Source organism: Astatotilapia calliptera, chromosome 19, assembly GCF_900246225.1.
Source record: "Astatotilapia calliptera chromosome 19, fAstCal1.2, whole genome shotgun sequence".
Taxonomy (NCBI): Eukaryota; Metazoa; Chordata; class Actinopteri; order Cichliformes; family Cichlidae; genus Astatotilapia; species Astatotilapia calliptera.
In genome coordinates, this window is record NC_039320.1 from 12,110,893 (window position 1) to 12,134,028 (window position 23,136).

Consider the following 23,136-nt stretch of genomic DNA (forward strand, 5'->3'; position numbering starts at 1 on the left):
TCTGCAAGTACTGATACAGTAGCAAAAATATGGAGGATCAACAGTGCCTCCCTCGCTTGCTTTCTGGTAAATGGTTGCGCAAAATAATAACCAACAAAAAAATCATTTAAGTTCTGAAGAAAAAATGCAATCAGGTAAATCCATTATGCCTACATTTATTTTAATACTCCTTTTTTTTTTGTTTTTAAAAAGAATAACAAAGTACCACAAAATCTATTTATTTTACTCAATATTTATTTTCCCATTTGGTTTATTATTTATATTACTTTGATTTTGATTATTTTGTCCGTTTAATTTATTGATTCTTTTTTGGGGGAATTTAATTTCACTTATTTTTAAAGTTCCATATTTATTTCTGCATTATTTTCCCTTAGAATTTATTCTCCTCTTGTTTCTCCCAACCTAAATGAATGACTCCGTAATTAAACAGAGAAATTCCAGCAAATAAAAAATAGAAGCTAATTAAATTCTAAATATTAATTCATATATTTCTCGAATTGATTTATGCCTACAATAGTTTTTTTATATTATTTTAGTGCACCTGATTGCATATTATTTTTAATAAAGTCATGTATTTATTTTTTATATATATTTATTATTTATCTAGAGGGTTTTGGTCCTCCATAGTGTGCAAAATGTGGAATACCATATCTCACCTTGCCTGCAACATCACAAGGCATTCATTATGAAATATTTAACACATTATGTAAAATTTATTCCAATAGAGACGCAGAAGCTGAATGTTTTATTCTTTATTTGCCCAAAAGTGTCCTCAAGCTGATTCTGATTGCTGGGAGAATAAACCACAAATTAGGAAGTGCTGTTAAAAATCTGCATGTTCCTTAATTTGGCCCTCAGTGGTTTTAACACCAAAACTGTCTTTGCTCTGAGCATCCTCCACTCTCCCACTTACCTTCAAATTAAAATACCTTGAATTCATGCATCAGCTTTGCCCGAAAACAGCTCTGACTCCGTCTAATTCTCCTCCCACTCTGCTTCACAGATGGATGCTCTGAGGACCGCAGTGCCATCAACGACACTCACTTGTCCACCCCCCACCTCCAAATCACACACACACACACACACACACACACACTGTCCTCATCCTTACCCATCGTCCAGTCTACCAGCACCACAAATCGCCTTTGATGACCGATGAGTCCAAACAAACATGATGATGTGTATCATAGCCAAGTGGACTACTGTTGTCTGTGCGACAGACACTCTGATGGCCACCAGGACCGTTTGATCCCTGAACTGAAGTCAGTATATTCCTGCAACAGGAGGAATTTACCCCACTGCTCCTCTCCTCATTTAGAGACTCTCAGCCACACTGCCCCTTTAGACTTCAACCCACCCTCCCCTATCGAACAAGTACTCTCTGTATTGTCTTTTTACTATGGAACGCACTGTAGTGTCCGATATTCAAATCTGCTGCTTGAAAATTACTGAAGGAGCCCCTAAAACTGAAACGCTTCAATCCAACTTTGTGCCACACCACAGGTATAAAATCTCTGCTCCTGTAAGTCTTATTTTTATCACTTGTCACTGAGCTGTAGAGGCATTAAAAATCAACTTGGCATTTGCTTGTTCACCAGAAATGTTTGCACATAGATGCCACACCGGTTGCTTCAGTTCATGGAATGATGAGTCAAAGCAGGCGCCATATTGCTGAGGAGGAGCCAGACTTTTTAATGCACGTATGTCTATGGAAGCAGTAGATACACAATTAAATACCAGGGTGATTTAATGAAATTTCAAACTGATTTTCAAGCTATTTGATTTGTCATTTCCCCAGATTTTCTGTTGATAGTTCCAAAGTATCAGATATTAAGATTACAAATCTGCAGCTGCTTTTCTGTGATGTTCTGACTCTGAAATGTAAAAACTGATGGGATTATATCATTTTCAAGAGTTTACTGTCACCTTGAAATATGAGCTGGAGACGAGTCATTTGGCTCAAGTGCTGCTGTTCGTGAATGCCTTTTATCTTTTGGGAAGGCACACACACACAAAAAGTCATTCTGAATGCTCTGAATGCTTCTGGAATGACAATTCATGCACACTGTAAGTCAGTTTAAAAGAGAGTTGCACAAAGCAGCACAAAAGTTTTCACGTTACACAGGAATGGCTAAGAACACATAGTGAGTTCCCCCGAGCATGATGGTGGCTGCAGAGATGCATCTCTCAAGCCCAGATTTGGTATCTGTGTGTTAATGCACGTGCTTGTTCACAGCCAGCAAAAATGTCCTTGCCAACCTTGTCACAAAGTTCTGGGTGAATCCAATGGGATTAAGAAATCTGGGAAATCTTTTTTTTTTTTTTTTTATGGATGGGGGCATAAAACCACCTTCACATATGTTGAGAAATATTCTGGAGATAACCTTCACCAGCAAGTAAGTGTGTGGGTGGAATCGTGCATCTCTGCCATTTTCCGTTGGCATCTGTCTGTTTGCTCTCCACTGAATTCAGTTTTAGTGTTACACAAGGATAAGATGGAGCTGTCCTGATAATCATTCCTATTATTGACATTTTCTCTACCCTCTGGAATGCTGCCCGTGTGCTTAAACAGTAATCTTTGCTAGTAAGAGTAATAACAGAGAGCATTTCAAGGCTTACTTGCACCACCAAAAGAACTGAGATGGCATGGCAATGTGGAAGCATCTTCCAGCCTGCAGTGGGTACTCGCTTCCGCAGGCTAGTACTTAATCTTTTCTATAATACATTACCAGTGATGTTTCTGTCATGGGTTAGTTTGAGACTGACTGCACTGAATTTTGAGGGGGATGCAGGAGGAAGCCAGCTCTTTCATAAATTATTCTTGTGGGACTGAAGGGAAAACTGCTGAAGTAACACAACAGAAACATTTGAACAGTAAACACACAGAGGACAAATTCTTTATGGCAATATTTTGTCCACTAACTCTGCCAAGTTGGTTCTTTTTTTGCCAATTCTTTTTTGTTTTAAGAAAGTATTTTCAGCATTTGTAGATCCTACCGGGAAGATTGAGTAAATGCAACACAACTATCACCCATCCAGTTTGATCTGATCCAGTTACACATCGGCTGTGAGCTGGGACGCCATCAGACAAAGCCAGCATTTAGTTTACACTCCTATGGAGGAGGTGCACTGTACCAGTGTGAGACAAGGTATTATCACATGCCAAAGGCCTCTGGTGTGTTGAAACAAAACATGTCACCTAGTTTTTAGTGGAAATGGGATTTTAAACTGAACATTTGACTGGATAATTTATAGCTGCCAAAATAACAAGCACTTATTTTGAAAAAAGAAAAGAAAAGAAGACCCAAGAGAAGAGAAGTGGATGTCAAAAGCATCATTACTATTATACTCTTTTCGGTTTAGACCTGTGATATGTCACAGTAAGCGTGACATAGAATCTGTCTTAAAATGACAAAGTGATCTTCAATTATCGTTTGTCTTGCACCCTGATTTTCTTTAAACTATTAGTATAAAAGTAAAAAATTATTTTCTACACTGTAAAGACCAGACCGAGCTTTTCCTTACGCCCGTATTCACAAGCATACATACTCATGTGGCACAATGCACATAGTAAATTTAACTTTGTGTTTGTGTGTGTGGGGCAGGTGCAAGCAGAGAGCCCAGCTGAGATTACAGAGTGTTGACTCAGAATAAGCAGTGTGCAACTCTATCTGTCGCCTCTTAGTCAGGCATTTAGGCTTAGCTCGCCTCTTGCCAAGGCCCAGCTTTGGTGTCACTTTAAGCTTTTCCTCGTCTCTGCTTCAATTCTCTGCAAGCGGAGCCAGTCTTATGAAGCTCTTGTCTGCCTTTTGCTGTATTGCACTTAAAGAGACAGACTAAAATACGCATCTAGTGCTGTTATTTTTGGTGTAGTTTTGAATATAGTGATATAATGGAATTAAATCACATTGAGCTGCAGGAAATATAAAGGAATGCAGTTCCCGGATTGGCCACTTGAGGCTTTTTCCAAAAACAAAGAAGTTCAGTTAGCTTCCTTTGTCAAAATACATTAAAAAGAGCATACAACCATGTTTTACAGCCTGGCACAAAAACAGTTTTTGGAGTTTCCCCTTTCATAAGAACAACACTTGGTTTAGGTGTTGGTGTCTTTTACAACATTTTTAATTATATTTTCAGACAATTAATATGCCATCTATCAGCCCACTCAAGAGGTTTGTGCTTTAATTTTGGTGAATGAATTATAATATTTTATTAGTCTGTTACTTAAAGCTCATTAGCAGGCATGTATGTGTGGTGCTTGCTAACCAAACTCACAAGTGTTAGCACCCTTTCATCCAGATATAGTCACTTATGGCTCCAGCATGGAAACCAACGTTGCGCAAATGGCCCAAACAGCCCAAGCACAAATGGTCAGTGGGTGACGGCACGGTGGCTTAGTCCATCTTAAATACACAGTCTGTGAGTGACATTTGCATGTGTGTTTAAAGTGCTAAAACAGATTTGAAAAACTCAACAGTAATGCCCATTTCCAAAATCATGATCCATTTACTCTTCCTACAGAACTACACCCATGACTGTGCAGAAGAAACCTTTCATTTTCCCATGACAAGAGCAGACATTATTTGGAAAATAGTACATTAAAGGTTTCTGAATTAAGTGGGCCCTGCTCTGCCGAGTTTTTCAAATCCTAACCCTAACCTGTTGCACACAAATATTTAAGAGACGTTTAGTTCCATTATACCGAAGAGACGAGAAGGCAAAAATCTTTACAGCCAATACACAAGATAGGAATGGAGTGAAAGCATGGCAGGCCACAGGGAAGATGTGCAAATGTGATTTTAGGGTGACTTATTCCTTTAAGTAGAGCTACTTCTTTCTGTAATACTTTCCCAAAAAATACAGTTTACATCAGAAGAATATAAATTGAAATTGATTTAATTTCTTCCCCAGAGAATAACTCTGTTTGTTTTATTGACCTTTCCCTGACCTTTCTTGTGGCGCCTTCAGGAAAATTTAACAAATTTATTCCTAGGATGGAAAACCCCAGATATCTTAACCAGTACTTTCATACTGATTTAAAATGTTGAGAGGGCTTGATTTGATGAGGAACTTACTGCAATCCGTTGTTATGTCTGTTTTCACTCCTGCTTACATAGAGACACTTACATACAGAGACTACAGCAACATGCCCAATTGTGTCTGTTTCTAATCTGCACCATGCTGTGTTGGCGTCACAAGCGGTATACTATCTGTGCCTGAGACAGACACCAAACATGCGAAAGCCTGACTCTCGTGGGGAAAACCTGGACCACCGAGTCAGTCTTTGTGATGGCAACCCGACTCGTGACAAATATCCAGCATTCCTTTTTTGGCGATGGACTACAGGCCTGGTCAGCAGCCTTAATTATGCAATGACAACCAACTCCAAAACTGCTAAAAACAAGTGGTCCACAGGCAAAATAAAACATGATTCAACTTCATGTTACTTTTCAGAAACAACGGAGAAGTTGCCTTAACTCTTGCTTGTATAATCTCTCCAGTTAAGACAATGATGCTCGCTTGTAAAGAAGACTCTCCCTTCTTTGTACAAAATGAAATATACCAGAAACAACAACTTTGTTATCTTGCTAGTGTCAATGTATAGATGATCAGCTTTTTCTGTAGCTTGTATGGACCGTCACATTTTTGCTAAGAAGAGAACCCCCTCACCCCACCCCTTCCAGACTTTCTCGTTCCTAATCATCCAAACTGTTTTAACTCGTGGTGGACTGTCAATCTTTTTTGTGTACATTTTATAGTATTATTTATTGTTGACAAGTTTTGCATTTGCAAATAAAAAAGTAAAGGTGGTTTGACCTGAGCATTTGATTCCAATGTAAATGCTTGGTGAACAGTGACATGCTTTTTCTTTTCTTTTTTTTAATCATTAAAAAGGAGGACACAGTGATATGAGGAGGCCTTTTTATTATGTAGTAACATGTACATAACATGTGGCCAAAATTGCTTTTGGAGAATGGTCATTTTTTTGTGTTGTAACAGTATTTGTTTTATTCAGTGAATTGCCCATGAAGACAAATAAATAAGAGGCACACACAACTCTGTTTCACATGTGTTATATTTGTTCTTACACACATACAATGAACAAAAAAGTGACTCAACTAAAATGAGACAAATAAACAAATTACTAATAATGCTTATCATAAATTAAATAACAAAAACTGTGGCAAGAATTGACATTTCTAAAACAAAATTAATAAAATGAATCCGGAAATTAACAATGAACACATTAAAAAGCTACAGAAATAATTAGAAGGATGTATAAATGAATGAAAAAATTTACAAATAAATAAGGAAAGATGTAAATAAATTCATGCAAAGTCAAATGAATATTAATTCCTCCTGAGGTCTATGTGCAATGGTATAAAATAGTTAATCCCTACATTATTTTGAATAGCATTTTGGTGCATTCACAGGCATTTATTGATTTTGGTAGTTTGTGTACTCTGTAGAACATTAACACTCAGAGAACTCACAACTGTGTTAATTCTTCATGACATGGATTCAACAAGGTGCTGAAAACTTGCACAGAGATTTTTGGTCCATGTCAGCTTGATAGCATCACACAGCTTTTGCAAATTTGCCAGCTGCACATCCTTGATAGTCATCGTGGAGATTGTCCGAGTACAGTGAAGCCATTGCCATGTCCAATAAACCAGTTTGAGATTATTTAAGCTTTGTGACATGGTGTGATGTCCCGCTGGAAGCAGCCATCAGGAGATGGGTGCACTGTGGTCATAAAGGGATGAACACGGTCAGCAGCAATGCTCGTGTAAGCTGTGATATTCGAACGATGCGCAGTTGATACTAAGGGACCCCAAATCTGGCAATCACACCAACTTGAACAACTTATATATATAGCAGGACAAATCAATGTTTTCATGTTGTTTACACCAAATTCTGACCCTACAATCCAAATGTTGCATCAGAAATTAAGAATCATCAAACCAGATTTTTCCAATCTTCTATTGTTCAATTTTGGTGAACCTGTGTAATCTGTAGCCTCAGTTTCCTGTTTTTCTTTGTTGACAGCTGTGGCACCTGGTGTGGTCTTCTGCTGCTGTAGCTCATCAGCATCCAGTTTTGACAAGCGGACATTCAAAAGTTCTCTCCTGTTTGGTTGTATCGAGTTGTGGTTGCCTTCCTATCAGCCTGCAGCAGCAACAGTAAGCGACAGTTCTCACAGAGACCTGCCACTCACTGGATATTTTGTCTTTTTTTGATTACTCTCTATAAAGGATATGTGGGATCAGTATTAGTAGACTAACAGTTTCTGAAATACACAGACCAGTACGTCTGGCACAAGCGACCATGCCACATTCAAAGTCACTTAAATCACCTTTCTTTCCCATTCTGATCCTCAGTTTGAACTTCAGCAGGTCGTGTTGACAAAGTTTACGTATCTAAAAGCACTGGGTGGTTGTCACATGATTGGCTGATTAGATATTCACTTTGATGAGTTGCAACTTGTTTTTGTGTATATATATATATATATATATATATATATATATAAATATATATTTTAATAGCCAATATTAAACCATAAAATCTGCATGAGTGGAACATTAATTAGCAGAAAATCCACTATACAGTGGGGCAAAAAAGTATTTAGTCAGCCACCGATTGTGCAAGTTGCCCCACCTAAAATGATGACAGAGGTCAGTAATTTGCACCAGAGGTACACTTCAACTGTGAGAGACAGAATGTGGAAAAAAAATCCATGAATCCACATGGTAGGATTTGTAAAGAATTTATTGGTAAATCAGGGTGGAAAATAAGTATTTGGTCAATAACAAAAATACAACTCAATACTTTGTAACATAACCTTTGTTGGCAATAACAGAGGTCAAACGTTTACTATAGGTCTTTACCAGGTTTGCACACACAGTAGCTGGTATTTTGGCCCATTCCTCCATGCAGATCTTCTCGAGAGCAGTGATGTTTTGGGGCTGTCGCCGAGCAACACGGACTTTCAACTCCCGCCACAGATTTTCTATGGGGTTGAGGTCTGGAGACTGGCTAGGCCACTCCAGGACTTTCAAATGCTTCTTACGGAGCCACTCCTTTGTTGCCCGGGCGGTGTGTTTTGGATCATTGTCATGTTGGAAGACCCAGCCTCGTTTCATCTTCAAAGATCTCACTGATGGAAGGAGGTTTTGGCCCAAAATCTCACGATACATGGCCCCATTCATTCTGTCCTTAACACGGATCAGTCGTCCTGTCCCCCTGGCAGAAAAACAGCCCCATAGCATGATGTTTCCACCCCCATGCTTCACAGTAGGTATGGTGTTCTTGGGATGCAACTCAGTATTCTTCTTCCTCCAAACACGACCAGTTGAGTTTATACCAAAAAGTTCTACTTCGGTTTCGTCTGACCACATGACATTCTCCCAATCCTCTGCTGTATCATCCATGTGCTCTCTGGCAAACTTCAGACGGGCCTGGACATGCACTGGCTTCAGCAGCGGAACACGTCTGGCACTGCGGGATTTGATTCCCTGCCGTTGTAGTGTGTTACTGATGGTGACCTTTGTTACTTTGGTCCCAGCTCTCTGCAGGTCATTCACCAGGTCTCCCCGTGTGGTTCTGGGATCTTTGCTCACCGTTCTCATGATCATTTTGACCCCACGGGATGAGATCTTGCGTGGAGCCCCAGATCGAGGGAGATTATCAGTGGTCTTGTATGTCTTCCATTTTCTGATGATTGCTCCCACAGTTGATTTTTTTCACACCAAGCTGCTTGCCTATTGTAGATTCACTCTTCCCAGTCTGGTGCAGGTCTACAATACTTTTCCTGGTGTCCTTCGAAAGCTCTTTGGTCTTGGCCATGGCGGCGTTTGGAGTCTGACTGTTTGAGGCTGTGGACAGGTGTCTTTTATACAGATGATGAGTTCAAACAGGTGCCATTCATACAGGTAACGAGTGGGGGACAGAAAAGCTTCTTACAGAAGACGTTACAGGTCTGTGAGAGCCAGAGATCTTCCTTGTTTGAGGTGACCAAATACTTATTTTCCACCCTAATTTACAAATAAATTCTTTACAAATCCTACCATGTGGATTCATGGATTTTTTTTTTCACATTCTGTCTCTCACAGTTGAAGTGTACCTCTGGTGCAAATTACTGACCTCTGTCATCATTTTAAGTGGGGGAACTTGCACAATCGGTGGCTGACTAAATACTTTTTTGCCCCACTGTATGACTTTTCTTATAGAATGTCCCAAACCACATCTGAAACATAGGAATTTAGCTATTATTCATAAACATAGCAACATGAACTGAGTTGCAGGTGAATTTTAAAGATTTCATATTTTTCATTGAAAGCTTTTTTTTAATCAATACAACCTGAAGATAAACATTGGTGGGGAAAAAAGGTTTAAAACCCAAAAGAAATGAATGTTGTGCAAATTTAATGACGAATTCGTCTTCTTTGTTTTTATGGCCTTCAATTATACATAAAGAAAGATTAGTATTACTTTGAGTAATTGTTATTGCTCTTTATGGACATGATGTAGGCTCTGTCTCTCTCTCTTCTTTTTGCCCCCATTAAAAAACAGGAATGTCATAGGTCATACCAGTCAGATATATTTATACTGACAGTCATGCTAAACTGTTTTGAATAATTAATGCAAAAGCAATAAAGAGTTTAACCACATTTTAGAACACTGAATCATTCATAAATAGCTAGGCCTTGGTTATAGTATTTCAATATTCATGAGCAGTATATGGTTGATTTTAAAAAAGGAGAGTGCAACAAGAATTAGTTCAGTAAAGAGAACTTACAGGCAATTATCTAACAGATGATGCTTTAGTAATGATAATTATGACATCTATTCATAAAAGATAAAGTGTTGCTTCCTAAACTCTGCACATGTGATATTATATGTTAAAGAAATATACAGATTTTCTAAATACTCCAACTGTTTTTAAGTGGTTTCTTTATGTCTTTTAAATCAGTCTGGCTTCCTGATGCTCGCTGATGCGCGTGTGAATTGTAGATTCAGTGGTCTCTAGCGCCATCTTATGGTTTCTGTAAGTAATGACTGACTCACTAGGCCCGGAGGTACAATAAAATTGAATAAAATAAATAGAAAAATAAAAAGTTTGATTTTCCCATAGAAGTAAAAGTAAGCAAGCAGTGACAAGAATTTTAAAATGTATCATAATATTAACAATTGTAGTTTTTCTGTTTTTTGCTTAGTGATTGGGCATTGTTTATCATCCCCTGGACAAAATAACATGAACACCCCATATAAAATGATATTTTTGTTATAGACAATACATTGTTATACCTATATTATTCTCATCACTTATGTAATGATTACAGCTAAAATATTATTTATATAACTGTCTATATTCATTTAATAACTGGGGGCACAGATAAAGTGTGTCGTCCCCAAAATTTTGCTTTTGGGTGAAATTTTAAGCACCCATTTTGTTTTTTTCTACATTTCATGGTGGAAATATCTTAATTTATGGTAATGAAGACACAAATCTTAGCCACCCGGTGACTTTAATATCTAATCATAATCAGAGAAACTTCAAGAATCCCAGAGGGAAGTTAAGTTGTCATAGCAGCAAATATACAACAAACAACAAGCACTCGTATAAAATGAGTGTAGAAACAGAGTTATGATATCAATATAATATAAATATTATGTCACTGTGTAGGAGTTTTGGGATACTGAATTGTATATTTAAGATGTTCTCTCTGTTTGATTCTTTGTTCATTATTTACAGAAATGTTGAGCCTTTAATTCATAGTTCTAGTTTATGTTAGTTTATTTTGTATCTTTAGTGTTTTCTATCTCATCCTCCTCTGTCTTTTCTCCCCGATGTCGTGTTTATTCATGTTCCTGTTTTACTTTGTTAGCCTTTGTAGTCATCTTCTGTGTTTTGTGTGTCATTTTTGCTGTCTCATTGTCCTTGATTCTTATCATCTGTGTCTTGTTACCCTCCTGTGTGCTGTTCCTTGATTACCCTTTCATATATAAATAGTGGTATCTTCCCCTCCGCCTTCCTCTCAGGGTCTGTTCAGCCTCCCAGTGTGTTCCCTCCCTGCTTTGGATTCAGTTTGCCTTTTGCCTGTGGATTTTTGTGTTCTGACTTTGAATCAGCCAAAATAAAGGCTTGCTTTTTTTATTTTTCCTTCTGTCTTTGAGTCTGCATTTTGGTCCTAGTTCTGCAATTTTTATGACATCTGTCCTATTCTGTGTTTGCTTGGCTGCATATGGCGGAGTTTGTGTAACAAGTAAACAGCTATGCTGATACTAGGCCACTTTTGTGTCTTTGACTTTGAGAAGTAAACTCTTTAAGTGTGATTAAAGCACCTGTTCACATCAATGACTAAGTGAACTGTTTCTTTAAAACAAGTGACCTGTGTTGTGTGATCATTTGTATGTACTGTGTACTTCTTATCCAGTTGGAAATTGCATTGTCACTGAAGTCTACACCCACTTCAGTGGAAAGGGGAATATTTTTGTCATAGTCCAAATAATGCAATTGAGGATAATTTGAGAGTCATAACTCCACTCCAAGTTATCTTATGTGTGTAATAATAAATATACTAACCGCTGTCCCGTATCAATAGACCTTCATGCTTTAGTAGACTTTTTTGACCTGTGACAACAAGAAATAAATGTGTGTAAATAAAAAAATAAAAACATATAGCTGCTTCATTCTCGGGCAGCACACTGCCAATAACACAACACAAACCAATAGTGCCTAGTTCCTAGGAATTTAAAGCTCTTTATTAAGATGATGCAGCTGCAAAACAAAGAGGTAATCCTAGCAACCACAGGTAAAGTCTGGCCATCCCACACAGCTGATAACAAAGCTCATTTGATAGCTTTTTCCATATGTACACATTCATGTAACAACTACACATATATGTAGTGAAATTAGCCTCAGGATGTTTGCAGATGAGCATCATATGACATGTTACGTGATCTGTGCATTTAAGGGAATTTATGTATGCATTAAAAATTCTTGATTTGCCTTTTGAAAGCAAAGATGATTAGATATGTGAAGCTAAATGTGAAAATGTGTGCTTAAATTATCACTTTTCATTCCAGTTTTGATATGCATGTTTGTAAAATCTGTGTTCAAATTGCTTTGGATTTGTGTGTGGTTTTGAGCACACATTTGTGGGAATTCAGAATTTACAGACAAATCATTGTACACAGCTATCTACCTTTTCAGACTAATTTCACTCCATGCACATCTTTAATTGTTATTTTCCTGAATCCCAGGTTTCGAGTTCAATTCTGCCCTGATGAATATGTTTGCTAGTGTGAAATTTACTGAGAATCTTCTCAGAGATGAGTACAGCCAGCTTGAATGCAGCTTACGTCTGATTGCTGCTTTGGGAATATTTCAGTTTAGTGTGCATCATGTCTCTCACATCCTATCATCAAAATAACAGTAAGTGGTAATTCTTATTCAATTTATAACATTACTTGAAATATCCTTAAATAGTCTCCACCTTTACACATAAACACCACCTATATCAACTAAAAACTGCCCATGTGTTTATGACTGTCATATTCAGGTGAGTGTGAGCCTCTTAAAATGTGGTCAAAATAACTGAGATCTATGTTTAGTACAAGTGAAACGGCATGGAGTTATGATTCAATAACATTTACAAAGAAGCACAAGGGTCTCAGGATGGCACATCTTAGCCTAGTGCTTTACTGTGAGTGATGAGACAAGCTTATTAAAACAAGAAGTAGATCATTTTGAGCCTGTATCGTCGCTGTTATTTTGGACTGCATTTCCCAGACATCCCCTGTCAAACAGACAATAAATCTGCTGGTATGAGTGCTGTTTCCAAGAAACATTCCTGTTTCTGCAGGTGGCGCTTGTGTGTTTATCTGCTCGCCTGTCTGTGACACTCTCATGCAAACTGACTGTTCCAAATAAAGAAAATCTAAAAAGCATCACTTCCTGCTACTGTTACTGTATGGGAAATTGCACACATACACATGCAAGAGAGAGTGGAAAAAACTTTATTGTGACATTTAGTTTGAGCAAAGTGAAGGTACATCGATGGTTCGATTGCCTCTTTATTTCTTTAAATATAATAACGCAAACACTGAGACTTATTATAATAACTGATATTGAAAAACTGATCATCAAATTAATTCTGCTATAAATAATATATTCAAGTGCTTGTTAAAGTTAAACTCTGATTAGAAGTGCTATTGTAATTTTAAGACCTGGTAAGGAGTAAGTTTTTTATGTCCCGTTGAATTTTAAGGGTATACTTTCTTTCTTCTTTTTTTTTACCAATATTTATTATTTATCTGTGTTTTTATATTATATTATACAGCATCTTTATTTAAGTAAAGCTCTGCCAAATTGCATAAGCAGTGTGTGACTAAACTAAGTACACCCCATGATTCAATAGCTCGTAGAAGCATGTTTAGGTAGGGCTGCTCGATTATGGCAAAAATGATAATCACGATTATTTTCACTGAAATTGAGATCACGATTATTTGACGATATTTATTTAACCCTTTAAGACCTAGGGGAGACCGGGGATAGTTGTAACGTGGGTCAGTTGTAACACTTCCAATTTCTCCAATCAGGGCTAAGTTTCAAATGATGTGACTCATCCTGTGCATGCCCAATTCAGTTCTGCTATCACATGTGAAAAATCAGCACATTTTGTCAAACACAGACAATTTAACATGAAAAAAAGTAATTTGTATGCCAAAAAGTAAGTTTTTCTACTTTATTTCAATTTGTAATAGCATTATCTGCTTTGCAGTTAAACTCATCAAACTTAGATTATGTTATTTGTATGTCTATGGGGATATATTCTGTGTAGGTCTTTAGTGCTAATGTTTTAGCCGTTGCCTGTAATGTTAGCTAGTTCATGGCTATAGGAGTTCTGGGTCAGTTGTAACAGCAACAGTCTGGGTTAGTTGTAACAATAATGCAGATGTTACAACTTACCACACTATTACTTTAACTTATATTAAACAAGTTGGGGCAACGGCATCAGCAGAGAGAGGTTCACTGGTCGCATTTGTATATGCGGTAATGCCATTGGCAACACAATTCCTCCACTGTTTGTGTTCCCACACATACATTATGCAGATCACTGTGTCAGAGATGGACCAGTAGGAAGTACTGGTAGTGGAAATAAGTCAGGATGGGTGCAAGAAACAGATTTCCTCATCTTTCTGAAGCACTTTGCAAACCACACCAAGGTAAGCCATGATAAAAAGTAATGGAATTGCGATGCTGGTGAACAACTACATTTTTTCAGCTTCATTGTTATGTTCAAAATTGGTGCAAGAGTTGTAGGTTATAATGCCCACTGAGCCAATGAGGCCAAACTCAAGGAAGACCAACCAAAATTAATGAAATATTCAGTTTCAGAAAATTCCATAATTTGTCTTTTTTGGGGGGTTGGAATATGTTCAAAAGCTAGATTTCTGCATTCTGTCACACACACACACACACACACACACACACACACACACACACACACACACACACACACACACACACACACACAGAGCTACATAAATGGATGTAAGTGCATTCATGTGTTGAATAAACAAAGATTACATGTTAATGTTTTGTTAGTACCCTTATTTCATTGTGTTACATTTCACCCCAGGATATGTTACAACTAACCCAGACTATGGGGTTAATTGTAACATTTCACTCTTCGTGTTTGAGACCATACCATGCAATGGGTAATTGTGCTGCAGAGAAAATAGCTGCACTATTTAATAGCAGAGACATGTAAATACTTTGCATTACATTTTGAATCCACTACCTTAAAAGAGCTTCAATTTACAGACAGAAATGTCAAAAATGTTACAACTATCCCCGGTCTCCCCTATGCATTAAGTCCATAGTAATTACATAAATTGCAAAAAAGTGCAATAAACTACAAAAAAATTGAAAATCGCTTTTGTTTTGTTTACATATATTTCTACTTGGAGAAATTTAAGAGGTTTATCCCTCAAAACTTTAAATACAATAAAGTTGCAAAAAAATAGTTTCCCACCACAGGAAATTTATTTTGAGTGTCTTCATAGTTTTATTTTGGAGATACAGCAATTTTTATATACTGCAGGAAAAACAAAAAACAATCCTATGATGCAAATTTGCAAAGAAAACAGCATGTGCATCATTTCACTGTGGGAAGTGTTACGAACAGCTGATAGGAACGGCAAAGCGTGTTTCTGGAATATTATGTTTTTGTTCCTGCAAGCGCTTTTTATGCAATTTTTGCAAAGCTATATGTGGAACGAAACCGTGACCGAGGACAAGCTGATGGCATCAGATGTAAGTACAACTCCTCCGGTTTCATATGCAAAACAAATTATTGCGCTAGCTTACAAGGTTCAGGTTCTACAGGGATTTAAAAATAGTTACGCAAAACGGAGCGTGCTGCTCTGACCGGCTTTAAAGGGTTAACAATAACTTTTAAAAAAAATATATATAAAATAGTGTGCAACACCACTGAAGTTTTTTTTTTTTTAACTCTCTTTTCAACCAACGGCAGTCACTCTCCAAATAACTTCTGCTTAGCTTTCCGAGCTTCCCTCGGGTCCTCTTAATCAGCGGTCTCCACCCTTTTTTGCACCACGGACCGGTTTATGCCCGACAATATTTTCACGGACGGCCTTTAAGGTGTCGCGGATAAATGAGGGAGGGGCTAATAATCGGCTCAGTTATTTTTAATGATCGTTGAAAGCCCAGATCGTAATCGTGATTAAAATTCGATTAATTGAGCAGCCCTATGTTTAGGGTCAATCTCACATCATTGTGGAGAAATTTTGGTCACTCTTTACATTTTTGTTTCAGTTCACTGAGCTTTGTTTAGTCACAGCTCTCTTAAGGCTCCACTTCAGCATTTCAGTCAGGCTGTGGTCTGGACTTTGACTGGCCCATTGCAACACCTTCATTCTTTTTGTGGTCAGTCACTCTCTTCTAGATTTGCTCGTGTGCTTGGGATCATTGACACAGTTTAAGCTAAAATTTAGCTGTCAGGCCTCACATTTGACTCTATACAAAGGAGATCATGGTTGACTCATGGCAAAGTGCCCAGATTCTGTGGCTGCAAAACAAGCCCAAATCACAAGCTCTCCACCACCATGCTGACAGTTGGTATGAGGTGTTTGTGCATTATGGCCAAACATCTCCACTTTGGTCTTGTCTGTCCAAAGGACATTGTTCCAGAGGCCTTGTGATTTGTTCATGAGCAACTCTGCAAACAAGGTACATTTGTTCAGTGTTTTTCTAATCGTGTTGTGAACTTTAACATTTAACATGGTAACTGAGTCCTGCAGAGTCCAAGATGTAGCTCTTGGGTAATTTCTTTGAGATGTGCATGCTCTGACCTTGGGGTGAATTTGCTGGGACATCCACTCCTGGGAAGACTGTCTCTATCACTGTAGAATGATGGACTTTAAATTTCTGGGAAATAGCCAGATAACCGTGCCCAGAATGATGAGCAGCAGCAACTGCTTTTCTAAGATCTGTGCAGATGTTGTATCTCTTTGATATTGTGTTTGCACACACCTGAATGGTGCAGACAAGGAAACTGCTAAAACTTCTGCTTTTATAGAGGTACTCAAAATAATCAAGTGGATTTGATTATCGGCATCAGGCATCGAATTATTTTTAATTTTTTTTGGTATGCCAACTAACCGTGTTCGGTGCTTTCCAGAAAACAATGTATTGGAGTGCATCACGAAGTATGACATATCTGCGCGGCATGTCAATCTTTCTGTCCTGGCAAAATTAAAGTAAACTGAGGACCTCTCCATCCAATTCATTTATGAGAAACCTGTATCCTGCCAAACTTGTTACATATCCTCCATCTTGAGTGTGGACTGTCACCTTCAGATAGAAGATATAAAGTCCTAAAATGCAGACTGGATTACTTTAAAAAGGAATTTGTCATCTTATCTTATTCACTCTTTGCAAAGACAGCTTCTGTGACAGCACTAGGAATTCCCCTAAGTAGTATATTGTATTGTGTTTCAGCTTATTTTGTGCGAAATAAATAAAGACATGGTGTAATATGTCATGTTTCCCAGTTCATCTGAAGCTGTATTGCCAAATTCTAAAATCTCAGACGAGCTAGTTATTTTTATTATATAAAACCTTAGAATTTGAAAAGAGTGTACTTTCTTTTGATCATCTTTGTGGTTGTCTTGCTCATACTTATTGTTAAAAATATAAACTTATTACAGTTATGAACTACACAAAGAATGGATACTTTTGACCTACTAAAGAGAAGAGTTAAAGTTTTTGATATTAAAAGATTACACGAGAAATTTATCTCAAGCTATATCCAGGTTGGAGGGCAGGACTGATGGATTATGGGTAATTGAGTCCTCGGTGTGTGTGTGTTGATGTCAGGGGGCGGAGAGTGCGAGAGTACAGCCTCCGTGTGTGTTGGTGTGTAGATGTGAGTGTACGGTGAGGAATTCAGCTGCTGGATGAGTTTTTTCTGCGAGAGAAACTTATTTTTTTTTTGGCGTCCACGTCTTGAAGCGAGGAGGACAAATGCGAAAATGCGAGAAGAAATCCAGGAAGAGGCGAGCGAGTGCTTATTAAAAATTCAGCGCGGGAGAACAGACGTTATTACCCGTTCGGAGGACTTGTGGCAGCACCGAGGATAAACTCCACTTCTAACGGGCTAAAGCGTTGTTGAATGGGGTGAAACGAAGCGGATTTTTTCCCTCCTAAAGATAGCAAGTCCAGGAAGAAAAAAAAATCCAAGCGGTCGAAACCCAGAAGGAAAGGGGAGTAAAAAGGGGGCAAAGAAAACGCCCTGCTTTGCTGCCTGTTGCTGGTAAATTCAAACTTTATCGCCAAGTTTAAAAAATGCATCTTCCACTTAACGAGAGGTGATAGTTCAAGTCGTCATTCCTAGCTTAAAGCCGGGCGGGTTTGCTAACTGACGGCCCCCTCTCACTTGGCAAGTTTTATGTTTTTGGAAGCATTGGGAATATTTTCTCCTCGTTGTGCACACCATTCCTGTTGGAAGCGATTTGGGTGGGCTGGGAGCCCAAAGGCTGCTCCGCCAGGCCTGCGGCCATTAGCCAGGAACAAAGAGGGTTCACATGTAAACTCAAACAGTTTGGAAAAGCCTCTTCATTAGTTTTTAAAACCCAACTTTTAACCACCAACGACGGCGCAGTCATGTCGCTGGGCGCCGAGAGGAGGATGGAAACCCGGCTGAAGAAGCTGGAGGACATGATCAGAGACCCCAGATCTGCCATAAACCTGGAAAGTTTACTGGTGAGTCAAGTGGGATCCACTTCATAGGTTATTAATGATGTTGTCTGATCGCTGAATGGCTAGGCACGCATGCACGCCCTCAGGTGAGCTAATTGCATTTAAACACCTTTTCATGTTAAAACGGTGCCGTTTATGATTTAAGTGTTATCGCCTGGTGGAGACACTGTAGACAAGCCTGATTAATAGTTAAATCTGGGTGCAGACAGAGCAGTTTGGGGCTCTTTGAGGCATGTCTACAGATTAGGATTAACTACTTGAGATAGCTCCCCTGGGTGTTTTCATGGAGACTAATATTTTTAGATAACATATGGGCCCACCAAGCCACTGTAGTCCTATCAGTCCCAGATGTAACCACAGAACCATTGCAGTCTTCCTACACTGGTATGCAAATAGGATGTTGGCTATGGAGGACCCAGTCTGCCAAAAATCCAATAAACCATATTGGCAGCAATTAATATCAGAAAATATATATAATAACAGTGTTTAGAATTAAATTAAAAATTAAAGTAGAAGAAAATATGAAAATTTGTCTCATACTCCTGTACCACCTAACATTTATCTATTTTAATGAGAAGAAAACAATTAGTATGAAGTTGTAAAACTGCGTATCTCCTACTGTTTCAACCACTCAGGTAAATGTGTAGATTTTTATCTGAAGTTCCACTTAATTATTATTTAAATTGTATTCATCTTCCATTTGTTTTTCCCCTTTGACCTCCCGAATATAAATAAGTGACAAGATAATAAACGAGCAATAGTATTAAGGAAAACAAATATATAAGTTATTGGAAGTGTTAGGTTATATCATGTCAGTGTCATGAACAATGTGAGAATGGCTTACTTTTTTGTTTCTGGATATTGCCTAAATCGGTTCTCTATATTTGCCCACCAGCTTAATTCATTAATTTAATTAATTAATTTTACAGTTAATTAATATAGTCTTCTGGAAACTGGAGTTTTGTCCCTTAGTAGTAGTAGTAGTAGTAGTAGTAATGATGAAAATCATTGAAGATTAGTTTCATGATATCTTTGTAGCTGAAGGAGAAAAACTAACTTTAAAGAGGTAAAACAGTGAGTATGTGTTTAGTCTATTGTACTCTCAGCAGCTGCTATTAGATTCTGACTGGAGATCATTTTGATTTGAATATTTCTGTTTTGTAGGGTGGGATTTTAGTACGCTCTGGTGCTTACATATAGCATTGCATTTGATTAGAATTGAGAGGCATGTAAAATCTATCATGTTTGTCTTTCTCTGACAGCTATCTTACCCCCCATTTGAATATTGGCCTCAAATTTAAGATAGCCTCTGTGTGTGTGTTTATACATACATGAATGTAGCATGGGAAGAGTCATGTCTGGTCATTGTCCAAAAGAGCTTTTTCTCAGATGTAGCAAACAATGGGAGACTGTCCAAGCCAGATGTGTTCTTACTGCTGGAAATAATCTATGTAGTTTGACCATGACAACCACTCGCTTGCTGTTTTCTCTTTGGGATAATCAGACTTTTCTCGGACTTTGACCACTTGGGAGCTGACAGGGTAACCATCATTTGATGCCAACTGATTTGGGTATTTGTGGTTTAATATCTCCCTCGGGTGATATCTGCAAAAGTCTCCCTGTTCATTTCTAATAATGTGTCATTTGTCTGATCCCCTTTTCCCCCTTGCAAGCTTTTTTCTTTTTCTTCAAGTTGGGTGACTACTTCTTTATTTGCTTTAGCTTTGTTCTTTTAATAAGTGCCAAAGTGGCACCACAAGAGGAAGTGGCTGAGTAAGACCACATAAGTTGTTTTTGGATTTCAATGCCATCACAGCAAACACAGTTGCTTCGTGGTGGTCATATTGGTGCAAGTTTATGGAGATTTTTCCATTTGAAGAAAAGAAAAATGTAAATATCATAAACTTTCAATTTGCCACAGAGCTTATTTTCTGTGATAATCCAAAACCCTTGTGGTATAAATGTCAGTGCCTTTTTGTTGAGCGATCTGGGACGATGTTCCAGTTTGGCCATTGGTTCTCGAAGTTTTCCCAGCACACCCCACTTCAGAAGCCAGAAGAAGTTCACACCGCAGATTCCACATAACTAACAATAAAAAAAGGAAATTTGAACATGCTGTGTAATATCAGCACAGTAGCATCTGCATACTCTTGTTTATCTTCCCTTAAAAAAAAATCATACCAGTAATCTTTGTTTAATCTGGTTGTCCGTGTGCTGTTACATCAACACGCTGGTTCTTATTCACCTACAGCCTGGCAACCATTTCTATTTTGCTTTCCTCGGGAGAGGGGAGTGAGACGGTGCATTCCCTGAATTTTTTCCCTCAGAGGTAAAGTGGTCAGAAGTTATGAGATTGTGAACGATGTCTCAGGTCCCTGTGTCTACCCTGTGCGGGGATGAGTCAGACCTGTTTGTACAGCCGCTTATGTGACGTACAATTGAAAGATTTTTTTTTTTTTTTTTTTTTTTTTTTTTTTTTTGGGCCAACAGACGATGGACTTGCCTGATTGCAGACCTTTCATTAACCACCCACATCTGGTGATTTCTTTAGCAGCTCAGTGATTGTCAGGGTATGGACGATGGCCCAGAAGTAATGGATGTTGAGCCAAATAAGGATAGCGTTTGCAATTATTGCCATTGATACAATCAAATAACTCTTGCTTTCTAAGTTGGCGAAGGACTGATGTATTAGAATTGAAACTGTTTAAATGTGTCTGTCTTTAAGTTTTGTGATGACCTAACGTTGCATAAGGCAGTGGAAAAATTCTTCCATTACACCAGTGTATATCACGACTTTGGGCTTAAATGGGAAAAGAGGTCTTCCGACAATTTAGATCAGCTCTGTTCTCCCAAAATAAATTTAGATCTCGGTTATTTTCTGGACCCTAGGAAAGCTGGAATCCCAAGCTATTTTCAGACCTATTAACTGTAACTTTTAGCCAACATTGTGTGATGTTGCCTACTTTAGCTTTAAAGTTAGAGGGTGGTGTTTGAATTTCTGGGGCCCCTAACTGGATGTGACAGAGTGCAAACACACTGTCAGCTCTATCTTAAAAAGCATCACCTCACCCCTTTTAATGGGCCCCTTCTGACTCAGCCCACCCCCCCTTTCCCATACATCCCTTCCCCTGGGGTTCTCCCGCCCCCCTCCATACAACTTGAGGCAATCCTGGTCAAGTCCTGAGGAAGAATTCGGCATAACTTGACCACCGGTGGTGTTTACTTCCTGCACATGAGCTGGGGAGAGAGAGGTGTTGAGTGTTTGAGACAAAAGTTGAGTGGGAAGCATGCGTAGGAGAGAACAGGCTGCGGTTTTCCATTTTTAGCAGCCTCGGTGCTGTCGCTGGGATCAAGAAGTTTTGCTGCTCGGTGTGTTCAGACACACGCATGCACACAAACAATAAATGCTAAGATATGTCTTGTTTTTGTTTGGGTTTTGGGGGTGGGGGGGGGGGGGGGGTTGCAGGTGAAGGAAAAACATGCATACTTAAAGTGCCTAGATAATTGCTCACAGGCTCATATTTGGTAAATAATGAATCACAAATCCCCTGTTATTGTGGCATGGCAACGGTACCAGAGGGAGCCACATTGTGTGGACCCTTTATTTATTCTTCTCACTAACAGCTTAGTGAAGGAAACTCGGTAATTAATTTCAGGTTTGTGCTTTTTTTCCCCTTTCCTTTTCTTTTTTAAGTGATCATGAAGGTAATGCATTTAAGGAGCAGTGGGCAGGCTTCCCTTAGGATAAGGAAAACTGACGTGGAGGAATGTGCAGCATCTGTCAGGGAAACTCGGTCACCTTCCTTAGTCAATCTTCAACTCTTGTGATGAGATGGGGCAGAGCTGCTGCTATCTGTAAATCCAGCCACAGAACAGCCAGGGGAAAAAATAATACTTAAATGATGCGTTAATGCCGCCCCACTCTCTGGTTATATAAACTGTAGATCACTATATTGCCTCTATCAGCACTCGATCAAGCGTAACCTCAAGTCTCAGCAACCTTCCCCTTGTGCAAACGGTAGGGATCGTTATTTGGCAGGACACCACTGCTGACTGAAGTGCAGGACTTAACTTGGCAGCTCCAAGTACAGGCAGTGATTGTTAAGGAGCAAGCACAAGATGGGGCCTTTCCCGGAATTAAAGAAAAAGACAAAACTAAAATATGGACAGGTTATTTGCAAATCACTCAAGTTTCTGCTGTCCTAAAGGAAATGACCTCACTGAGTAAATAGTTGGCAGCCATACATGGGGCTCAAAGTTCCATAGACTTCTGTCCTGCCTGCACTTTCCCCGTTCGCTTTCTAGCCTTATCTCTTTTCCCTGGCCCTACTTTTCTCTCAGCCCCTCCCCTCAGGCTTGTTAAACACACTGCAGGTATGTTAACTGTGTTTTCATACTTTTGCAGGCCCAGGGCGTGCAGATAACTTAATGCACAGCACTTATGTGTGAATGATATGGGAAATAGAGCTAAAAGCTTGTATGATGCCTTCCAGTTTATCTCTGGGGGGCAATCCCTGTCCATTTCTTTTAAGATCATTTGGAGTGATGCTCTTTTTATTCAGCATTAGTTGGGAAAGCCTTTTAATACATATGCTGTCTCTTTTGCTTAGTACTGGTTATTCACGCCCTTTTTTTCTCTCCCTATTCCTACTCGTATATGCTTCATTTTGTTTTGTTTTTTTCCATTAATTTTTTTGTCTTCTCATCTCCCATTTTCTTCAGCTTTTTTCTTTCTTCCCCTCCCCTTTAACTTATTGTCACTCCACTTCTCACCTACACTAGACTTTCTTCCTCTGTAGCTATTGGGATAAATGATATCCCCTCTTTGTCAACCTGAGTTTTGG

The 23,136-nt window shown here is 38.7% G+C and overlaps 2 protein-coding genes across 11 annotated transcripts in view; both read left to right on the top strand.

Moving 5' to 3' along the window:
• Positions 1–6,047, top strand: part of sobpa (sine oculis binding protein homolog (Drosophila) a) — a 75,088-nt gene extending 69,041 nt beyond the window's left edge. For 5 of the 6 annotated variants that reach the window (XM_026151072.1, XM_026151074.1, XM_026151071.1 and 2 more), the window contains one exon: positions 1,004–6,047. The gene's annotated coding sequence lies outside the window, so the exon portion shown is untranslated. The remainder of the gene's footprint in view (positions 1–1,003) is intronic. The other variant, XR_003270571.1, reaches the window with a different exon arrangement.
• An 11,335-nt stretch (positions 6,048–17,382) lies between these two features.
• rock2a (rho-associated, coiled-coil containing protein kinase 2a) overlaps positions 17,383–23,136 on the top strand; it is a 46,539-nt gene continuing 40,785 nt past the window's right edge. For all 5 annotated transcript variants that reach the window (XR_003270607.1, XM_026151445.1, XM_026151446.1 and 2 more), the window contains exon 1: positions 17,383–18,295. Coding sequence is in view for 4 of the 5 variants with exons in the window: in XM_026151445.1 (XP_026007230.1) it covers positions 18,197–18,295 (99 nt within the window). In the remaining variant the exon portion in view is untranslated. The remainder of the gene's footprint in view (positions 18,296–23,136) is intronic.